We start from the raw sequence: 23,422 nt of genomic DNA, 5'->3' as shown, positions 1-23,422 counted from the left end.
GAAATACATGTGGGAAGGCACTGAGCTGCTTGTGGATGTATCCAAAGACCCCACTAACACAGGAGAACTAGGGAACCAGTTCCTCAACCTGTTTCTCTAAAAGAAGTTTCAGGAGAAGGAATGCGGAATATCCTGGTTGGGGCAGGAGGGTGTGTATCTCAGGAAGGCAGATGGACTAATTTATCAAGAACATGGCTTTCTGATGACTGACATGTCAGTCCATCCTCCTGCTCTGAGGGAAGGAAGATTTCTTCACCCAGAGATTGGGGTCAGAACTCTGAAATGGATCTAATGGGCTAAAATCAAATTGTTGGCAGAGCTGCATTTCTTCTATAGGTTCTAGGGAAGAATCTATTTCCTTGCCTTTTCCAGCTTCTAGAAGCTGCCTGTATTCCTTGGCTCATAGTCCTTTACTCATTGCACATCATTCCAAGTTTTCCTTCTGTCTTCACAGTTCTTTTCTGGCTCTGACGCTCCTGCCTTCCTCTCTAAGGAGCCTTGTGATTATACTGGATCTACTCAGATAATATAGAATAACTTTCTCATTTCACCAAAAACTCTTAATTTAAGTGTATCTGCAAAGTCTCTGTTGCCATGTAAGATAACATAGTCATTCACAGGTTCTGGGGATTAGGACTTGGACATCTTGAGTGGGAACATTATTCTACCACATTATCTAATTGGAATCAATTGATATGTATATTTTTTCTCCTTGTTCATACAGTACATTTTGTATGTTTTTAATGCTCTTCCAACATTATCTGTTGACATAATCACTGTACACATTTTATAGGACATGTTGATACCAGCCTTTTATTTGGAATTTTTGCATCTATAATCACAAATATTAAAGTAATTAAACAAGGATGCCATTAGACTGAAATAGTTCTAATGCACTGGTAGCCTATCAAAGCAAACCAAAACCTAACCCAAAATCAATGCACCCCAATCAGAGAAAATAAAACTTAAGAACAATTAATAACAAAAAGCCACCTTAGCTTTGCCATACAAGGCGAACTGCTTAAGTTATAGCTAATCAAATAATTTCCTTGCTTTTCCTCAGGGTCTTCTCTATAAAAACCTCTCCATTATCTCCTGTTGGTGGGGTGCTCCTATCACTTTCAGTTTGATGCTGCCTGATTCAAGTCGATGTATGCTCAAATAAATTCTTGAAAATTTTAGGGTAACTCAGTTTATCTTTTAATCCAAATGAAACTAATCAGTACTTTTCTTTTGGCCTATCTTTATCAGATTTTTGCCAGTTAGACAAAATTAATTAGAAAACATTCCATCTTGGGGCACCTGGGTGGCTCAGCTGGTTCAGCAACCGACTCTTGATTTTGGCTCAGGTCATGATCTCAGGGTCCTGGGATCAAGCCTGGCATTGAGCCTAGCAGTGCAGAGCCTGCTTGGGATTTTCTCTTTCTCTTCCTCTGACCCTCCCCCAATTCACATTCTCACTGTCCCTAAAATAAATAAATAAATAAATAAAATCTTAAAAAAATAAAAAAGCACTCCATCTTTTCCCAGGATCTGAATAAACTAAAAAATTAATCAAAAAGTAGCTAAAAATAACTATCTGGTGATCTTTCTAACAGTACTTTTAAAGATATATTTAAATTTTATTATAGCTATTCTGTTCAGGTTTTCTACTTCTTAGTAGAAAATAGTAATTTCAGTTTTACTGGAAAATCTAAATTACCTCTACTGTGGTTATGGAGTTGCTCCTAACAGCCTCAAAATTCTTTTAAATTCTGTTTATGGTTTAACCTTTCCCATTTCTAATGTTCTTGTTTTAATTTTTGTTTTTTTATTGTTTATGAATATTGTGTTTCATTTATCTTTTTTTAAAGATTGCATTTATTTATTTGACAGAGAGAGAGCACAAGCAGGGGGAGCAGCAAGTAGAGGGAGAGGGAGAAACAGGCTCCCCTTTGAGCAGGGAGCCCCCGAGTGGGGCTGGATCCCAGGACCCTGGGATCATGACCTGAGCCCAAGGCAGACATAACCGAGCCACCCAGGCGCCCCTCATTTATCTTTTAGAACCAAACTGTGCTATTTAAAAAATCTGGCCCACTTTGTTTTGTAGTTCATCAATTTCAGAGTCCATACTTTTTATACTTTTTTAAAAAGATTTTATTTATTTATTTGAGAGAGAGAGAATGAGAGATAGAGAGCATGAGAGGGAAGAGGGTCAGAGAGAGAAGCAGACTCCCCGCTGAGTGGGGAGCCCGATGTGGGACTCGATTCAGGACTCCAGGATCATGACCTAAGCCAAAGGCAGTCGCTTAACCAACTGAGCCACCCAGGCACCCTACTTATTTTTTAACAAAACTGAGTAATGTTTCATAAGGACATGATAATGGCCCCAATATAAGGGAATACTCTTAAAGTAAAAAAAAAAAAATCACAATTACACATTCTAGCAATTAACTGTTAACAAATGTTAGTGTAACTTTCCAAAGATCTTATGACCCAAGTGCATTCCTATCTGTATTTATGTACTTAGAAAAGGTTTGGAAACACTAATGCATGGCACATAGAGTTCAGTATTGGTACTCCGTGATTTTTACTCGGGACCTAGGCTTATCCTCCTTCACCTTCCCCGTGGCCTTCTCAGACCCCTGCATCCTGAGCTCAAGACTGCCACCCTTCCTTCAGGTTCTCCTCTGCCACATTCCCAACCCGTTAGGCTGAGACTACATTTCCCAAACGCCTCCAGGATGGGCCCTTACCTGGCGTCCCTGTGGCCCCGCCCGAATTGGGTTGAAAAGTCGGGACGCCGGGCTTCTGCCCAGCAGCAGTAACGACTAAGGGAGTACTGCGCTTTCTGGGGGCGCCGGGACTGGGGAATGAATTCTCAGCCGAAACTTGAGCACCCAACTCCACCAGGAAGGATCGTGGGGCTGGCTGAACAGCCCAGGTCCGGGAGGACTCCTAGTTCATGGTGTTAGCGGCCAGTAGTTCGCTCCTGATCCCGCTCTCAGAGCGCGGCTCCTCCTGGAGAGGACTCTGAACTGTCTGCTTCCCGGCTTTTAACTACGGTTGCTAGAAGCCTCTGGGCATTTCGTCGTGTGCAGCGAGGACTGTTGCACACGGGTTAATTTAGAGGACTCGGGTTGCGCTGCGGACGGACCAGCCCACCCTTTCCTCCGCTGTGGGCTACATTTCCCAGAAGCCTCCACGGTCCACAACTTTTTTTTTTTTTTAACGCCTCAGCGGCCAACTCTTGCTGCTTGGACCTGTCGGTTCGCCCAGGTCCGCAGAGGATGCTCAGGCGAGATTGGGCTGTCAGTACTGGCCTTCACTGAAGGCCAGGAACACGACGCGACACTGGGCGAAGACTTGTACCGGCCAGGCTCTGGTTAGAATTTTCCTCCCCGGGACTACATTTTCCTGAGGGCTCTGCGGTATTTGCTACTTCCGGCCGAAGTTGGCTGGCCGGTGGTGAGTTGGCGGGAGTTCGGTCGCAAGGGGTCGGGGCGTTGCGGGCCGCCTGACTCACTGGTTTGGGGCGGATTCGACCAGACTCGAGTGTGAGGACCCGGGAGAAGCGCACGGTGAGGAGCTGCGGGGCGGGGCCGGGGTCTGTCTGGAGTCTTACTTATGGGTGGTTGTCCGGCATTTCTAGGCTGCGTCCTCGCGCTCGAAAAGTAAAGGACGTCGGGGAGGTTGGGGAATGTCGAGGCTTCTACTCTTGACTCGGGGGAGGGAGGTGTCAGCCGTGCACCTGCACGGGGTGGGCGAGTGGTTTCATGCTGTCTCTGGAGCTGGCTGGCAGTGTCTGGAGGTCCGAGGTGTCTCTGCTGGGTGAACCTGCCTGGACAGAAAGTCCGTGCGATACTCCCCGGACGGGGATTGTGCGCCCGACCTCCATTGCTCGGCGACCGGTGCTGGTGGGGCTGTGGTTAGTAGACTGAGAGAGGCTCTTTACGGACCAGTGTTAGAGCCCCATGTAGCCGGCCGCGTAGCCGACTCTGCCTTTGGAGCCAGAACTGGAAAGGCACCTCCCTTTGCACTTTCTTGGTCAACGTTGAGTGGGGTCAGCGAGTGGGTGAGTTCTGGGGCAATCTCAGACCCCGCCTGCGTTTCGAGCCTTTCTAGCCCCCATTGGATTCTGGATCCCAGCCGAAACCGACAACCGAAACCGCCGCTCGCTCTTCAGCACGGTGAATGGCCGCCTCCCAGGGGCTGTTTCTCCTGTCCCGGGGTTTTCTAGACCTTGGGCCCGGGAGACCCTCCTTCCACTTCCCTGTGCTGAGGGCTCAGGGGATCCAGGCCCATAGCGGTGCCCCCAGTTTTAGAGGACAGGAGTGTGGGATTTTGACTGATGGATCCACGTAGGTTGTGTTTTATCTGGGCTCAGTGTAAGATACAGGGCCTGGAAGAACCCAGTCAGGCTCCTATGGAGGAAGGGGGCCACAGTCTGGGGTTCTTTCCCAGGACTCCCATCTGGGCCCCTAAGGTCGCCTGCTTTGTGTGATGATAGGAGTGGGGGTGGGGTTACAGGCTTACAGGGTTTGCTCTGACTTGGCCTCGTCTGAGCTCCTGGAAGGGTCTGTTGTCTTATAGTTTCTTAACCCTTTTCCATCTTTTTCATTCTCTAAGAATCCAGAAGAGGAGAGAAAAGCCACTGTACATCAAAAGTCATGGCGGAGGTAAGTTGTATTTGGCACTCTTTTCTTGGAAGGGGCTTACTGGTTTTCAAAACAGTATCTTGTTTCAGGATTCTATCCAAAAGATTAACAATAGTGATTTGAAAAAAGGTAAGAGAGAAGGAAACCAAATTTATGGAGCAGTTTTCCTAAACCAGACAGGAGTCTAAACCAGGGCTGTCTGGGCGTGCCTGGGTGGCTCAGTCGTTAAGCGTCTGCCTTTGGCTCAGGTCATGATCCCAGGGTCCTGGGATCAAGCCCTGCATCAAGCTCCCTGCCCGGCGGGAAGCCTGCTTCTCCCTCTCCCCCTCCCACTGCTTGTGTTCCCTCTCTTGCTGTGTCTCTCTCTGTCAGATAAATAAATAAAATCTTAAAATAAATAAATAAAAATAAACCAGGCTGTCTGCTTTACATACATTGTCTCATTAATCTAGAATTTCCATTTCCCTGGATTTTATTCATTCCCAGAATAGTTGTGACAGATGTGCCTCACTGATTTGGCAGGGAAGCTAAAGAACAGAATGAAGTTACTTGCTTCAGTCTCACTAATTTCTTTGTGGTCCGCTTCAGTCACATGCAGTAGCCTGTTTGCTTCCAAATTTCTTTCTTTCTTTTTTTTTTTTTAAAGATTATTTGAGAGAGCGAGAATGAGAGAGAGAGTACATGAGAGGGGGGAGGGTCAGGGGGAGAAGCAGGCTTCCCGCTGATCAGGGAGCCTGATGCGGGACTCCATCCCAGGACGCGATCCCAGGACTCCAGGATCATGCCCCAAGCCGAAGGCAGCCGCTTAATCAACTGAGCCACCAAGGCGCCCCTGCTTCCAAATTTCTAACAGCCTGGAAGGCCTGCCTGCCCAGGTTAGCTCTACATACTTTTTTCCCCAAGATAGAAGTAACCTAATTGCTCTCTTTTTTAAAAAGATTGTATTTATTTTTCAACAGAGAGAGAGACAGCGAGAGAGGGAACACAAGCAGGGGAAGTGGGAGGAGAAGCAGGCTTCCCGCTGAGCAGGGAGCCCAATGCGGGGCTCGATCCCAGGACCCTGGGATCATGACCTGAGCCAAAGGCAGATGCTTAACGACTGAGCCACGCAGGCGCCCTAATTGCTCTCTTTTTAATGACTAAAGTAATATAGGATTCTTGCAAAAATTTCAAAACTTGAGAAAGCTGATTAAGAAAGTTTGTCATCCTTGGTCCCACCGTTTAGAGATAGTCACGATTAATATTTTCAGATTTTGTGCGTATGTGTAGGTATGTAATTTTGTTTTCAGAGTGGGATCATGTTACTGATAGAAGCAACTAACTTGGGGTACCTGGGTGGCTCAGTCATTAAGCGTCTGCCTTCGGCTCAGGTCATGATTCCAGGGTTCTGGGATCGAGCACCGCATCAGGCTCCATGCTCGGCGGAAAGCCTGTTTCTCCCTCTCCCACTCCCCCTGCTTGTGTTCCTGCTCTGGCTATCTCTTTCTCTGTCAAATATATAAATTAAATTTAAAAAAAAAGTACCCAACTTGTGTTTACTTTAAGCTACTTTTGGTTTCAAGTTCTTTACATGTGTTATCTTGTTGAATCCACATTAATAACCCTGTGAGACAGGTAGGACTATTTCTTCAATTCTGTTACTCATTTTTTTTTCCTTCACACTTGAACTTCTCTGAAATCAGGACTGGTTTTACAATTCCTGGCAAGTCATAGTTTCATTGATGGCATTTTTTTCTGGTGTATAAAGTAATGGTGGCTAATTCTGAGGTACCACTAATCAGTGGTACCTCAGAATTGATGAAATATGGTATTATTTTAAGTTGACAGATGAGGACATAGATTCTATTAAGTCACTCCAAACTTACACAGTTAACAAGTAGTACAACTGGGATCCCTCAACTTTGCCTACTTGTCAAAGAGTGTTTTCTTTTTTGGTTTATGTCGAGCAAGTTTAAATGTTAAGCATATTCTCTGTCATTTATAAGTTGTTTTAAAAAATATTTTTTCACAGTTAATCTATTTTGTCTGTGTTTTAGATTCAGAGTTTTCAAAAAATGTTTTCTTCCTTTATGTCATGGCCTTCCCTACTACAAATATAGAAAAGTCATTCAGGGGCTCCTGGATGGCTCAGTCAGTTAAGCGCCTGACTCTTGATTTCAGCTCAGCTCATGATCTCAGAGTTGTGGGATTGAGCCCTGTGTTGGGCTCCGCGCTTAGCACAGAGTCTGCTTGAGATTCTCTCTCTCCCTTTCTCTCTGCCCCCCTCCCAGTTCGCACTCTCTAAATAAATAAACAAATAAATAAAATCTTAAAAAAAAAAAAAAAGTCATTCACATTTTCCTAAAGTACTTTGTCTTTTGCCCAGTGGTTCAGTCTTTAAGCATCTGGTGTGAGATATGACCAGCAAGTGTTGGCTGTAAAATTCCTGATTTGGGGTGTTTATTTAGATTTTTCTTTTCTGTGACTTTGGAGTAGTCAATTTTAAAGAATGGCATAATATTTGTAGTATGTTCAGGGTGTTTTCCTTGGATGTGTCTGAGTGTGGCTCTTCATTAATTCTGGCCAGTTCTCAAGGGTTCCTTTCTCTCGAAAGACTAATAAAATACTCTTTGTATTTTGAATTAATCTGTTTCTTTCTTTCTCTGACTTTTCTTTTGAATTCTGTGAGAACTTATTGAGTCTGTTTTCCCATTCCCATCCTGGCCAGAACCTTCCTCAGATTCTCAGAGGAAAAACTACACCCTCCCCATCCATTCTTAGCACATTTTGATAAAGAAGAAACTTCAGCTTCCCTTGCCCTAAACCCTTGACAATTGTCCATTTCTCCCTCTGTTTCCTCCTCTCCTCAGAGAGGTGGATTGCCCTTTCTCTCTTTTTTTTTTTTTTAAAGATTTTATTTATTTATTTGACAGAGAGATAGAGTACAGGTAGGCAGAGAGGCAGGCAGAGGGAGAGGGAGAAGCAGGCTCTCCGCTGAGCAGGGAGCCCGATGTGGGGCTCGATCCCAGGACCCTGGGATCATGACCTGAGCCGAAGGCAGACGCTTAACCGACTGAGCCACCCAGGCGCCCCTCTCTCTTTTTTTTAAGATTTTATTTCACAGAGAGAGAGGGTGAGCACAAGCAGGGGGAGAGGCAAGCAGAGGGAGAGGGAGAAGCAGTTCCCCGCAGAGCAGGGAGCCCAATGTGGGGCTCCATCCCAGGACCCTGGGATCATGACCTGAGCCGAAGGCAGCTGCTTAACCTACTGAGCCACCTGAGCGGCCCCCATTCTTTGTCTTAATGAAAAGCTATGCACTGTTAAAAAGAAATGGTAGAGTCTTACCCTATTTTTGCTATGTGACCATGGGCTTCTTCATAACTTCCTCTATATAATGTGGTCATTATACAAGGTTTAGAGAATGTGACAGTGATGGAAATTCACCTGAATGTGTGGTTAAACTGGCAACCTGGAGTTCCCCCAACTCTCACCTCCTGGTCTCAATCCCATTGCTTCTGTCCCTTTCCTGTTCGTTGATCTCATGCCTTATGACCTCACTGCACTGTCCGCAGGCCAGATCAGACCTTTGTGTAGGGGTGGGTAGTGCATTGTCCTCTAATTGGGCTCCCTGGCTCTTTTACTCCTTGCCAATAAAATAGTCCAGTCACATCACTTCCTTTATTGAGTGAATCCCTGTTACTTTCAGGACAAAGCTCCAACTCTTTTATGTTCATTATACATTTACTATAAAGCACATTCTATATTTACTGGAGCACCAATCCTAGTATTGGAATAGAGCGGTAAGTAAGGATGCATTTAGTCCTGCCAGGGATGACCTGTCATCCAAGACTTTTCCATTCCATTTGCCACCCCACCCCCAGGCAATCCTGTTAATGTGCATCTTCTTATTAGTATGAGTTTATGCAAAATGATTGTCTTGTGTTAAGACCCAATGTGATCAGGTTTTCTGAATCCTCCAGATACGGTTGAGAAGAATGTTATTTGAATTGGGTGCATTATTCTATATGTGACCATTAAATCAAGCTTGTTAATTTTGTTTGTAATTTAAATAATTTCTATTTTTACTGATTTTCTGTTGCGTCTATCAATTATTTCAAGTGATGTGTTCTCTCATAAAGAGGATTTGTCATAATTTTGTTCTTTATTTAATTTATGTGTGTGTGTGTCTATATATATTTTTTATTAGGGAAGTATACAAGTTATATTTTCATCTTTTACCTCCAGTCTTTCTGGATATTTATGTTTTGGATGTGTTTCTTATAAACAGCATATTATCTGGGCTTTGGTTTCTGACCTTTATCTTTTAATGAGATCATTTAGACCATTAATACTAATTGTTGATATAGGGGCACCTGGCTGGCTCAGTCAGTGGAGTGTGTGACTCTTGATCTCAAGGTTCAAAGTTCAAGCCCCATGTTGGGTGTAGAAATTACTTAAAAATGAAGTCTTTTTTAAAAAATTGCTGATATAATTGAAAATAAATATAAATAAATTACTTAAAAATAAAGTCTTTTTTTTTTAATTGCTGATATATCATTATTGGCTTAGTTTGTGCTTTGTATTCAACCATTTCACCCCTCTGTGAGTTTGAAAGTTATAAATTAGTTTCATTTATTTAGTGGTTACCTTAGAAATTTTAACGTATTTTAACTTACCAGTGTCCTAAACTAAAGAACATCTTTATGTTCTTGCTGAACAGTATAAGAAACTAGGATAATCTAACTGATTAAACTTATATTGTTGTCAGATGTTTTAATTCTACCCTTTTTTAACCCATAAAAGATTTTTATTTTATGTATTTTGATGTTAGCTTAGTTATCCACATATTTACCAATTTCTTTGTTCATTTTTCTTATATTTTAAACCTTCTACCTTGAGATCACTTTCCTTCAGATGGAAGTACATACTTTAATGAATGTCTGGGGGTTTTGGTTTTGGGTTTTTTGAAAATGTCTTGATTTGCCCCCATTTGTGAAAGATAATTTTCTCCCAGCAGACTATCTCTGCTGTCTTCTGGTTTATATTGTTGCTATTGAATAACCATCTGCCAATCAGACTGGTGTTTCTGTGTAGATAATCTGTCTTTAATCTCAAATTGCTTCTAACATTTTCTCTTTGTTTTTAGTGCTCTGCAGTTTTGATATAATTGTCTAGGGTTTCTTTTTATTTATTTTCCTTGAGACTCATTGGGCTTCTAAATAATGCTTTCTTTTGCTAGTTTTGAAAATTTCTTAGCCATTAGGTCTTTTTATTTATTTGTTATTATTTTTTTTTTATAAGCAAGCTCTGTGCCCAACATGGGACTTGAACTCATGACCCCAAGATCACGAGTCACATGCTCTGCCGACTGAGCCAGCCAGGTACCCCCATTTGGTCTTCAGTTACTGCCTTTTCTCAGTTCTTCTTCTTCCTTCCAGAACTCTTGGTTAGGTATCTGTTAAACCTCACTTTATCTTCTTGCCCTCTCTTATACTTTCCCATGTTGTCCTTTTTGATAGCATTCTGCATAATCTCTTTTTATATCTGTAGTCCAGTAATTTTTCTCCAGAAATATTTATTGGAGCCATTGTATGACTTATTTTCAAATATTAGGGTTTTTTTTGTTCTAGAAGTACTTTTTCCTTTTAAATCTACCTGTCATTTGGGGCACCTAGGTGGCTCAGTGTGTTAAGCATCTGCCTTCAGCTCAGGTTGTGATCCCAGGGTCTTGGGGTCGATCGAGTCCCATGTCAGGCTCCCTGATCAGAGGGGAGCCTGCTTCTCCCTCTGCCATTTTCCCTGCTTGTGCATGCTATCTCTCTCTCTAACAAATAAATAAATAAATTCTTTTAAAAAAGGAAATCTACCTGTCATGGTTTTGTTTCTCACCATCTTACTTCCTTTTTGTAGTATACCTGTTTTATATTCTTTGTCATTATCTTTGTACTAAATGAATCTTTGCAGGTATGACATTTTCCCCCTAACATTTTATTTTTATTGTGGAAAGTTTAAAATATTATGCAAATTTGAAACAATTGCATGATTGATTTTCCTGACACTCTGATCCTAGAATTATGCCTCTGTGCATGTTTTATTTTTATTTAGTTTTTTGTCTAGGTGAAATTCACATAACATACAGTTAGTTCATACAACATACATTGTATAGTGTACAATTTAGTGGTGTTTAGTATATTCACAGTGTTGTGCTGTTTTATTTTTTTTTTAAGATTTTTTTATTTATTTGACAGAGAGAGAGAGAGCGAGAGCAGGAACACAAGAAGGGGGAGTGGGAGAGGGAGAAGCAGGCTCCTGGCCGAGCAGGGAGCCCAATGCGGGACTCGATCCCAGGACCCTGGGATCATGACCTGAGCCGAAGGCAGACATTTAACAACTGAGCCACCCAGGTGCCCTGTTTTATTATTTTTGACATTTGGGTCATTTTCCTTGGAATTCTCTTATGGATTCTTGAGGCCTGATTGAAGGTTGTTCTAGGCCAAGTCAGTGTTTTGCTTCTGCCAAGAGCACTGCCAAACCAGAGCGACCTTAAAGTAGATTTATAGATGGAAAGTTTTCTAGATTCACCTATATAATGTGCATGTGAGCCACAGACCTGTGGGAGGGCTGGCTTGTGGTTATAGTTCCTCAGGGGAAAATGTATTTCTTCCACCAGTTGCCAAGATTCAAGTCAGGCCGTTTTCCTTGTAGCACCCAAGAATGGGAGTGTTGCTTCTACTTTTTCTTTATTTTGTGGGTATGGTCTTAGATGTCCCAGGTCTTTGAAGTGCAGAACCACTTAAGACTCCCATTTTGACCAGCTCTCAGCTTGGTCTCCTCTACTCTCATTCTCTGAATGTCAAAGCTCATGGTCATCTTGGCTCAGCAGAGGTTCTCTGGTAAAATAAATGTCAGTGGCTCAGGACACTCCTATTTGTTCTCAGCTTGACTCAGTTTTAGCTTCTGAAGATTACTTTCCTTCTTTTCCAGATCATCATTGCATCCCAAAATGTTTTTAATATTCAGAACATTATTTTTCAGCTGGTGATTTGGTCATGGTAACCAGTCCCCCGCAGAGTTTGATGTCCTGTGATTGTCTCTACCTTTCTGCTTTTCCTTCCTGATTCTGAGCTTTTTAAGGGCAGGTGCTGGATCTAAATCATCATGTCCCCAAGTGCCCACACAGAGCCAGAGTCATGGGGAATTTTGATATTTTTGGATAAAGGAATTTTGTTTGCAGAACTGCTTCTTTCCTCCCTTTCCCTTCTACCTTTGATTTCTCCTCATAGAGTGCTGTGTTCTGTAGTGACACACAGAGCAGACCAAGCATTTTCTCCTCTAAATGGAGAGCCCAGTATAGGACTTTTTCAAAAGATCATCAGAAATCCCCGGCTGCATCTCTGTTAAGAGCCAGTGGGGGGCACCTGGTGGCTCAGTCATTAAGCTTCTGCCTTCAGCTCAGGTTATGATCCCAGGGTTCTGGGATCGAGCCCCACATCAGGCTTCCTGCTCCACAGGAAGCCTGCTTCTCCCTCTCCCACTCCCCCTGCTTGTGTTCCCGCTCTTGCTGTGTCTTTCTCTGTCAAATAAATAAAATCTTAAAAAAAAAAAAAAAAAAAGAGCCAGAAGTGGAAGACTATCAGCTACAGAGTTGGAGGAATCTAGATTCACAACCCAAGGGGCGCCTGAGTGGCTCAGTCATTAAGTGTCTGCCTTCAGCTCAGGTCATGATCCCAGGGTCCTGGGATCGAGCCCCGCATCGGGCTCCCTGCTCCACGGGAAGCCTGCTTCTCCCTCTCCCACTCCCTCTGCTTGTGTTCCCTCTTTCGCTGTGTCTCTCTCTCTCTGTCAAATAAATAAATAAAATCTTAAAAAAAAAAAAACAAACCAACAATGCCACTGTTAACTGCAAATTTGAGTAAATGACTTTACTTATTTGAGCTAAAGTTTCCTTCAAATTAGGATTCATGGGCTTCTCCTGAGGATTCATACATATAAGTCACCAGAAACTTAAAGTGCTTAATTTGCAATAATTGTACTTGAGATGCATGAACACTGACTATCAGCAATAAGGCTAGGGGTAACAGTAAGAGGGAATAATGTCAGGCAGGAAAGCCAGGTTTAGAGAACTTATGATGTAGATTGGGAACCAGAATGTGTTGGCCATGTAGATTGTGAGAATTGTGGCTTGTAAAGCTATTGCAACCTGCATCCAGATGGTTGAGCTTTGCCAAGGCTACTCAGGACCTGCTGATCCTGGTGGGTTGGCTGGCTCAGTAGTGGTGGTTCTGGACAGGGTCTTCGTGGAAAGAGGTTTCATTTGGGGTTTTAAGGGCCCTGGTTCTGGGATTTGGGAACAAAGCTAAGGAGGTACCTGATACACTAAGTCTGTTAGGCCAGAGAGAGGCTAGAGACCTCTGTTGCAGAAACTGTTGTCCGGGGCTGGGCCTGCCCAAGCATTCTGTGCTCCTGGGCTGGGGGCTTCACCATGTTTTGGGGATGACTCCATGACTGAGGAGCTCAGTGTGTTCCAGGTTGTAGAACAAGGATCTGCCTGGGCCAGGTCAGAACAGGCCCATCTGGACTCAGATGAGTTGGGAAAGTTGTTTCCTCTAAATCCATTATATACAGTTGGATTCTCTGGGGTTCAGAGCCAGCAAAGTTTTGCTACCCTCCCTCAAATCAAGAAAGACAGACTGTGTGTGTGTGTGTGTGTGAGAGAGAGAGAGAGAGAGAGAGAGAAAGGGAGAGGGACACACACTTTTTTTTTTTTTAAGATTTTATTTATTTATTTGACAGAGATAGCGAGAACAGGAACATAAGCAGGGGAAGTGGAAGAGAGAGAAGCAGGCCTCCCACCAAGCAGGGAGCCCAATGTGGGGCTCGATCCCAGGACCCTGGGATCATGACCTGAGCTGAAGGCAGGCGCTTAACGACTGAGCCACCCAGGCGCCCCTAGAGAGACGCACACTTTTGTTGTGTATGTTCATCTTGGGTCACATCAGTGTGAGTCTGGATCTTCCTCCCATCAGTTCTGGCCAATCAGGAACAAGGAGAGTATAGTGAGGGACAATTTATAGGAACAGGAACATAATAGCCAGATGTATAAACTGTTGAGAAAAGACTCATACTGCAAAAGAATTTTAGAGAACTTGTGCAACCTAGTACCCCAAAATAAGAAAATTGAGTATAGAAGATGGGTTGTCATACAGCCAGTAAAAATGATGTCTATTTTAGAATTTTTGGTCACGTGGAAAAGTGATTGGGCTTTAGTATTCTGGCATATTTATGGGCATGCATTTTTAAGACATTATTAAATCATGTTATAAATCATCATAGAAATCAAGTTATATTCCAATCCTATTTTCAGAAATAGAAATTTTATAAGATTCAGAGTTTTAAGAAGTTTTTCTTTATTGGGAGAATGGGAAGGAGATAGTTACAGGCGTTGTATGGTGAACATAGAGTGTGCCATGTGCTTGCATGTATAGTTTTATTTAATTGGGAAACACCAGTTGTCTGAACTTTGGGGATAATGGAAGAGCTTAGAGCCCAAGAGGTTACTCCTGTAGTTGCAGGCCTGCCTAAGCATGATGTGTGCACCAAGAATGGTATGTGCTGGGCACCTGGGTGGCTCAGTTGGTTAAGCGACTGCCTTTGGCTCAGGTTATGATCCTGGAGTCCCTGGATCGAGTCCCGCATCGGGCTCCCTGCTCGGCGGGGAGTCTGCTTCTCCCTCTGATGTGCTCTCTCTCTCTCATTCTCTCTCTCTTAAATAAAAAAATAAAATCTTAAAAAAAAAAAAAGAATGGTATGTGCTCTGGTCACTTTTGTTTCCACACTGCACCATCCGTGTTAAAGGGCCCAGCACAACCTGTTTTCTCAACATTGTTACCTTACTAAATTGCTTTCTCCTTTTTGTTTTTATTCCATTGTAAAGATTTTGCCTATCAATTTCACAAATAGCATATTAATCTGTGGTTTCAGGGCTTCACATTCAAAGATGTGGCCATTTACTTCTCTCAAAAGGAGTGGGAATGCTTGCACTCTGCTCAGAAGGATTTGTACCGAGATGTAATGTTGGAGAATTATAACAACCTGATCTCACTTGGTAAGTTATGTGCCCCCCAAAATTCAGAATTGGCCTTCTGGAATTTTATGTTCTTTGTTATGAATTTCTCATGAGTGCTCCTCAAATGCCTGGCTGAATTAATGATTCTTGTTGCTTCCCAAAGAAGGGACTGTCCCTTACAAAGTTAGAATTGGCTGCTCCATTGGACTTTTTTTTTTTTTTTTTTTTTGGTTCCTCTGACCTTCACCGCTTCCACTGACCCTTAACCTGCTTACTCTTTCTTGATAATCATGGGCTAATTTTAATTCTGATACACATACAACATAACTTTGTCCTTTTTGTTTTTTGAGCAGGACTTTCTGATTCTAAGCCAGATGTAATCTCTTTATTGGAGCAGGGGAAGGAGCCCTGGATGGTTAAGAGTCAGGAAACAAAAGAATGGTGCCCAGGTAAGTGATGGTAACTACTATGAGGAACACTATGGCAGGTGGTCACCCAGGGGGCCAGTGAGAAGGCAGCATATCTGAGCTATTGGTAGGAAAGCTTGCTGAAAAGGTCTGAGATCTGGAGAAAAAAGGAAGGATGTTTCAGCATGAGGCCTCAAATTTTCACTCCACTTACCACTCTTGCTACCTTTTCTCATATTTGCTTCTGATTTCAGGAAGGAAGTGCCTTCCTCCTTCCCATGAGACAATTTTCCCTGTACTTTGTGTCCAGTTTTGTCCTGACTTTTTAAAGCAGCTAGCTCTTTTGAGATAGAAATCACATATTCTAAAATTCACTTAAAAAAATAAAATAAAATTTACTTAAAGTATATTGTTCAGTGGTTTTTAATATAGTCACAGAGTTTTGCAACTGTGACAACAATCTAATTTTAGAACCTTTTCATCACCCCAAAATGAAACCCCATACCCATAAGCAGTCACTTCTACCCCCAGCCCTAGACTTTTATTTCTGTAAGGTAGGTAGTGATCTCTCTCTTTCATTCCTGATACCAGTATTTGTCTTTCTTTTTTTCCTCTCGGTCAGTCTAGCTAAAGGTTTGACAGTTTTGTTGATCTTTTCAAAGAACCAACTTAGAATTATGTTGATTTCCCTGTTCTTTCTATTTTGTTCATCTACCCTCTAATCTTTATTATTTTCTTCATTCGGGTATCTTTGGGTTTACTTTGTTCTTTATCTAGTTCCATAATCTGATTTGAGATCTTTCTTGGGTCTGGGGGTTTTGTTTTTGTTTTTGTTTAATATAGGCATTTTAAGCTGTAAATTTCCCTTTAGGATCTATTTTAACTATAACCCATAAGTGTTGGTATATTAAGTTTTCCTTTTCTAAGCATTTTCTAATTTCTCTTGTGATTTCTTCCTTGACCCATCAGTTATTTAAGAGCATGTTTTCTGTTTCCTTGTTGATCTTCTCTATCCATTATTGAAAGTAGAGCATTAAAGTCTTCAATTTGTTGAATCGTCTGTTTTTTCTGCAATTCTGTTTTTGCTTCATGTACTTTGGGGCTCTCTTATTAGGTATATACATGCTTATAACTGTTACCATTTCTTTTTAGCTTTTTATTTTGAAATAATTTAAGATTCAGAGGAGTTACAAAAATAATACAGAGTTCCCTTGTACCCTTCTCTCAGCTTTCCCTAATGATAACATCTTACCTAATCCTAGTACACTGTCAAAACCGGGAGATTGGCACAATAGTAGTAATGAAACTATAAGTAGATCTTATTCAGATTTCACCGATTTTCATATACACTCATTTATTTTTTTTATTTTTTTATTTTTTGGTGTATATTACTACGAAATTTTACAGCATTTGTAGATTTATATAACTACTACCACAATTGGGATACAGAACCTTCAGTATTTTAGATATTTTTTATAAAATATTTTTGAAACATGCTATAATGCTTAGTTGAATAAAGCCAGATACAGAACTTTCAGAGTCAGTGCTGTTTTGGTTGTATAAAAAGGATGCTACAAAACACTGGAAGGAAATAAAAGGTAACAATGAATAACCTAGGAAGTAGCTAGGGTTAGGAAGTATGCTGACTTAAGGGCTGATTTAAATCCCTAATCACTGATAACCCTGCAAGTTTTCTTTTTGAGAAACCTGGCCTGTACAATGGCCAGAGAAATGAGGGTCTTTTTAGGGGAGATGGTTGTAGGTAAGGGACAGCTGTGAGAGAATATTAGGGTCAATATTACCAGACTGGTAAGACTTTTCAGATCATGACAAATGATGTGAAGCTGGAAGGAGAGGTAGGAGGATCTAGGCAATATGGTTGGAATGCTGTAGAAGGTGGAGGAACTTACTCATTTAAGGCCCCAAGGAGAGAAAGTCATGAGTGAGTGTCCTAGAAGACCTGAATGGAGGTCCACGTCATGTAGGGCCTTCTCACCAAGTCTAGGAGTTTGGATTTTTTTTCTTAAAAAAGCCACTGAAGGTTTTAAACAAGATAGGAACATGAGTGGATTGGATTTCTAAGACCTCTCTCTGGCTTCCTGTAGAGATTGAATCAGATTCCTGAGTGAAAATGGTGAAACTTGCTAGGAGCCTGTTTGGGAAGTCCACGTGATTTGGCCTTGTGCTAGAATGAGACCACGGAATACGGTCATCAGAGAGACTGAAGATCAATTTAGGGGAATGATTCTGTAGTTCTAAGGAGTGATTGTGCAGGAGAGGAGCAATGGGAGCATCCTTGATAGATGTTACTTTTTGATCCGAGCATTCCTTTAAGGTCCAAATTTATTATTTGAATCCATGCTTTTTACAGTTTTCCTTCTCTAACAGATAGTTTTTATTTTCCCCAAAGTATAAAATAACAGCATCTTCTTTTTTTTTTTTTTAAAGATTTTATTTATTTATTTGAGAGAGAGAGAATGAGAGATAGAGAGCATGAGAGGGAAGAGGGTCAGAGGGAGAAGCAGACTCCCTGCTGAGCAGGGAGCCCGATGCGGGACTCGATCCCGGGACTCCAGGATCGTGACCTGAGCCGAAGGCAGTCGCTTAACCAACTGAGCCACCCAGGCGCCCAAAATAACAGCATCTTCTGACATCTGACATCTGGAACTTCCCATACAGCATAAAATGCCAACATCATGTTACCAGTCATCATACAGACCTTGCTTTTAGCACCCTACTCTGAAGGACAACTGTGTAGTGTTGCATTTTCATTAGATTGCAGATATAGATCATACATTAATCACAGAAGAATCTTTTCTTCTTACCAGTTGTTCTAGGTTTATTCAGCTCTCTAGATTTCCCAACTGTTTGTCTTTTCTGCAACTTGTTTTTGGCTGGTCCAACCACCCTGGACCTTAGCAAGAACAAAGGGACTATCCTAAACAGCAGGTGCCTGCACAAGCTCTGACAGCTTACACGGAGCATCTCCTTTTATCTCAGCCTTCTTAATTTCTGAGTAGTTAAGTAACTGTCCAGTGTCATACAACTAGCAAGTCATGGGACTAGGATTCACACCCAAGCAGTGTGGCTCTGTGTTGTCACAACACCATACAACCTCTCATAAGTGGTTGCCTTGGTATTCTTAGTTTCCATTAGAATTTTTTCAGAATTACATAAAAGATTCTCATGGTTGTGTAAAGCTATCAGTCTTCCAGGGGACTGGTATAACACATGTACAGAGACACCCTAGTGGTGCTGGCTTGTTAATTGAACTATGTGCTGGGAATTGGTTATATCATGGTGAGTGAAATAAGTATTATGCTAGTTCTGGGCCACTTTGGGAGAAATTATACCAGTAGATAAACTGATGAACAAATGTGTAATTCCAGAATTAAGAAAAAGATTATGAAGGCAAAAAAACAGCGTACTTGACAGAAAATTAAGATACTTACAATGAAAGAAACTGGGCATGCAGCGATTCTGGAGCAGAGCATTCATGGCAAACAAAGCATTTCCTAAAAGAGTCTAAGATGAGATCGTAATTGACTTGATCTAGGAGTCCACTGGAGGCCAGTAGAGAGGTACCTAGTGAGTGAAGGTGAGAGCATCTTAAAATGAAGGTGAATTAGGGAAGCAGGGTCCAAACAGCGCAGAGTTTTGCAGGTCTAGTAAGGAATGTTGTATTTTATTATAAGCACAGATGGGATGTACTGTATTTAAACAGTGACTCCCACACCTTGAGTTGCCTCTGAATCACTGAGAGAGATGAATAAAAATGCCAATAGCCATTCATTCATCAAATAATATTTACTCTGTACAGATACACTGAAGGGCAGACAGACAATACAGAAGTAAACAAGTTAAAGTATAATATCTGTGGAGTTTAGAGGTGAAGTATACTGATGTCTGCAAGATGGATGGATGGAGAGAGAGAAAGGTGATAAGGCAAGGAGAGCCAAATGTTTTTATAGAATCTAGGTAGTGGGAATATGGGAGTTCACTGTCTCAATTCTTTTTAATTTTTCTGTATCTTGAAAGTTCTCATAATAATGTTGGGGAAATAGATAAAATGATATGTGATGATAAGTGCACTGCAAAAAAATACAGTAAGTAGAGTAAGAGAGGCCTGTTTTGTAAAGAGTGGTCTCATGTTTGAGTAGCAGTCAGGATGAAGTACTCGAACAAGCCATATTCTTAGGGAAGATATTTGCAGGCAGAGATTCTGAAGGAGGAATGTGCTTCACAAGTTTGAATAACATCCAGTTGGTCAGGGAGCTGGAGCAGAGTCAGCTGAAGAGAGGAGATCAGCAATGAGGTCAGAAAGAGGGTAGCATGAGACAGGTCAGGGAGGGTTTTGTAGACCGCATAAGGACTTGGACTTTTACTCTGCGCAAGAGGGAAATCCAGTGGAGACTTTGAGGCAGAAGAAAGGCCTGATCTCACTTACTTAACAAGAACACTCTGGCTACTGTGTTAGGTATGGGATATTAGGAGGGCAACAGGGAAAGCAGGGAGACCTGTTAAGAAAGTGTGTTAACCTTGGTGAGAGATGGCTTTGGGCAAAGTGGTAGAGATACTGGTAGACAGAAGTAGTCAAGATCTCATATATTTTGAAGCTAGAGATGAGAGGACTTGCTATTAGATGTAATGTCTTACTCTTAGATTCTCATTTAGTTGGTCTTAGGTGGTTCCTGGACATCGTATTTGTACCATTCCTCAGCTGATTCTGATTTTCACCAGAGGTGAAGAACTACTTCCTTCACAAGTTCCCCTCATTTTCTCTATTCTCATCTCCTCCCCCCACCCCTGACCCCGGGCTTTTTTTTTCCCCAAATTTCCGTGCTATGTTAAGAGCTATTAAATTATTCACTATTTTTAGTTTGTCATTTCTACCTTAGAACTTTCCTTTCTCCTGCCACATGAAAATACTTTCTATTTTCTTTTTTGTTACCTTACAGATTGGGAGTCCAGAAGAGTAACCAAGAATTTATTTCCAAAGGATCACAGTTACAAAATTAAATCATTGCACCTGGAGATAAAAAGACTTACGAGCTCTGACCTTGAGTGCACTAGGGTCAGAAATAACAGAGAAATCAAATGCCACTTGGAGAGACAACAGGAGGGGCATTTCAGACAAGCCATAATAACCTCTGAAGAAAGGTCCACTTCCATTCAGTGCATAGTTCATACCAGAGCGAAAACCTACGAATGCAAGGGATGTAAGGAAGCTTTCAGGTGCCAATCACTCCATATTGAACATGAAAGAAGTCATAATAAGGAAAAAGACTCTAAATGTGGAGAATGTGGGAAAGCCTTTAATAGTAGGTCATACTTGATTAAGCATCAGAGAATTCATGAAAGCAAAAAAAGTAAAGAAAATAAGAAATGTGCCTCTATCCGTGGCTCTGAAACTACTAAACCTCAGAGCATTAACACTAGTGAGAAACCTCATAAATGTAAGGAATGTGGGAAAGCCTTTCATTCTAACTCACAACTCCGTAAACACCAAAAGATCCACATTGGTGAGAAACCCTATAAATGTAAGGAGTGTGGGAAGGCCTTTCCATCTACCTCACAACTTAATTTACATCAGAGAATTCATACTGATGAGAAATACTATGAATGTAAGGAATGTGGGAAAGCCTTTACCCGTCCCTCACATCTTCTTCGACATCAGAGAATCCATACTGGTGAGAAACCCCATAAATGTAAGGAATGTGGGAAAGCATTCCGTTACGACACACAGCTTAGTCTTCATCAGATAATTCATACTGGTGAAAGACGCTATGAATGTAAGGAATGTGGAAAGGTATATAGTTGTGCCTCACAACTGAGTCTACATCAAAGAATTCATACTGGTGAGAAACCTCATAAATGTAAGGAATGTGGGAAAGCGTTTATCTCTGATTCACATCTTATTCGACATCAGAGTGTTCATACTGGTGAGAAACCATATAAATGTAAGGAATGTGGAAAGGCCTTTCGTCGTGGCTCGGAACTTACTCGACATCAGAGAGCTCACACTGGAGAGAAACCCTATAAATGTAAGGAATGTAAAATGGCCTTTACTTGTAGCACAGAACTTATTCGACATCAAAAAGTTCACACTGGTGAGAGACCCCATAAATGTAAGGAATGTGGAAAGGCTTTTATTCGAAAGTCAGAACTTACTCATCACGAGAGAAGTCATAGTGGTGAAAAGCCCTATAAGTGTAAGGAATGCGAGAAGGCCTTTGGTCGTGGCTCAGAACTTAATCGACACCTGAAAATTCATACTGGTGAGAAACCTTACAAATGTAAGCAATGTGGGAAGGCCTTTATTCGTGGCTCACACCTTAGTAAACATCAAAGAATTCATACAGGAAAGAGGAGTGAATGAAGTCATGGGAAGGCTCAAAATTTTACTGACATCTGCAAAGTCATACTAGTAAAACAAACAAAACCCTCTGATTTTAAGGAATGTGGGAAAGCCTTTGAAGATAACAATATAAGAGCTCACAGTGTGGATACAGGGCCTTTATTTGAGGGCCAGAATTTGACATGTGTTAATGCTGAGATACTTTATAAATGTTAGAGATTGAGAGGGTTCTATTTATGTTTCAAAATTTATTAGACATCAGGGTTCAGTTGAAATAAAAGTGAAAAAATCCCATGAATGTAAGGAAAGTGGGAAGGCTTTGGAAGGCAGTTAATGTGTCAGAGACAGTCATACAAATGGTTCTCAACATCAGGGTCATTTGCCCTGTGGGAAATCAGAGGATTCATAATATAAATGTCATAAATATAGGAGACCAATTTGCTTTAGCTAACAAATTACTTGTCTCATAATTCATACTTGAGGAAGGCTACATACAGTAATGTTAAAAATGCAGCAAATTCTTCCTGCTCACATCTTAAATATTTGCAAGCTCATCTTCTAAAATTAACCTGAACTGAGGCAGATTGGGAAAGGATTTAACCAATGCTCAGTCTTTACTTGGCTTATAGGGCAAATTACTTAACTAGGTCTAAACTTTCTCACTAATAAATTAGTAATATTAATTAGTGCCATCTTGTTAGCATTATGAAGTTAAATAATTACATTATATCCCATAGAATACTGTATGGCTCGTATTGAAAGTGAGTTAAAAGCTGATTTATTTTCATATTTGTGGATAGACATCATATGAGAGGAAGGCCTTATGTGTACCATGACTATCGGAACATCTTAAATCATCTCTTTATTGAATGTCAGGTAATTCCTTCTGGAAAAAAATTGAAAACTGAAGTTTTCATTCACCTTGCCCTTTTGCCTCACTAGGGGAAAGGAAATCAAGGCAAGTTACAATTCGGAGTGAATGACAAAAAAAAACTCCATGTTGAAAGTTGTAGGATGCAACAGAGCTATATTTAGGAAAATTAACTTATTTTAATATGTGTAGAAAATGCAGACAGTTAATGGCCACGATTCATTGTCAGTTCAATGTACTTGGTGCACTGCCTGTTCTAATAGGTTCCCTGTAAACACTTGTTGAAATCTGAGAAATGAGAGAGTAAATGAATAAGCATTTGACTCTAGTGTGTAGAAAAGCTCTAATTAAGAGCAAAGCCCAAAACAAAACAACAAAAAACCTTGAAAACTTTTTGAAATGGGGGGAAAAAACCCCTCAGCCATCATGAATGAAAGGAAATGTAACTACAAAAAAGGAGTTTTAAAGAAAGAAGGCAATATTGTTGCCCCAGACACTGTTGGTTGCCTATCCATTGGTGTTAGCCATTCTCCCTTTGCCAGGACTGCCTGCTGCCCATCTAAAGTCTAGGTCTTGCACCTAGTTTGCTTTGCATCTGGGCATATATGTGACAGTCCTGGCCATACAAGATCTGAGCAAAAGTCTGCAAGTAGGCTTTAGGTTAAATTTTCTTTCCTAACAATAGGAGGAAGTAGCCTTATGTTACAGGATGCATGTCTATATGTCTGATACCTGAGAGGCTGAGATTGGCACAGGGGACAGATTGGAATTACCTGCATCCTTGACACTGTTGAACTGGTGAAATGATGCAGAGCTGCCCTGTCCCTGGATTTTGAGTAAAATAAGAAACTTCATGCATATCTGTTTTTTAAAGGTTATACTCAATTTTTTATGATAGACCTGAGTCCTGGGAAAAAATATTTTTGTATGTATATATACATATTTATTCACCTTTAATTTAGTAAGATGAGGAAATGTTTATATTCAGCTCTTTATACTATATCTGAAATTGTGGAAAAGCATTATTTTCTTAAATACTTTTTAGACGTGTATACATGTATTCTACTTCGATTTAGTAAGACATGGGAAATGTTTTTTTTTTGT

General features: G+C 41.2%; 1 protein-coding gene across 1 annotated transcript; it reads left to right on the top strand.

The window, feature by feature from the left end:
• Nucleotides 1-4,173: 4,173 nt before the first annotated feature.
• Nucleotides 4,174-23,215, top strand: LOC148163206 (uncharacterized). Its single transcript, XM_088026935.1, has 5 exons — nt 4,174-4,288; nt 4,609-4,658; nt 14,598-14,721; nt 15,036-15,131; nt 20,048-23,215. Exons 1-5 carry the CDS (start codon nt 4,174-4,176, stop codon nt 21,466-21,468), a joined length of 1,806 nt encoding a protein of 601 aa, XP_087883061.1. The 3' UTR covers nt 21,469-23,215.
• Nucleotides 23,216-23,422: the final 207 nt, after the last annotated feature.

This window comes from Eumetopias jubatus, unplaced genomic scaffold, assembly GCF_037043125.1.
Source record: "Eumetopias jubatus isolate StellerSeaLion01/CBP00866 unplaced genomic scaffold, mEumJub1_p1.0 scaffold_10, whole genome shotgun sequence".
Taxonomy (NCBI): domain Eukaryota; kingdom Metazoa; phylum Chordata; class Mammalia; order Carnivora; family Otariidae; genus Eumetopias; species Eumetopias jubatus.
The sequence above is the reverse complement of the archived record's forward strand: the minus strand, read 5'-3'. Positions and strand labels throughout refer to the sequence as shown.

Bases quoted from the DNA above. Each gene is read 5' to 3' on its own strand.
- LOC148163206 (XM_088026935.1), top strand. From the start codon at position 4,174: ATGGCCGCCTCCCAGGGGCTGTTTCTCCTGTCCCGGGGTTTTCTAGAC. The intron at 4,289-4,608 runs GTGCCCCCAGTT...TCATTCTCTAAG, and splicing joins GGGGATCCAGGCCCATAGCG to AATCCAGAAGAGGAGAGAAA. The intron at 14,722-15,035 runs GTAAGTTATGTG...TTTTTTGAGCAG, and splicing joins TAACAACCTGATCTCACTTG to GACTTTCTGATTCTAAGCCA.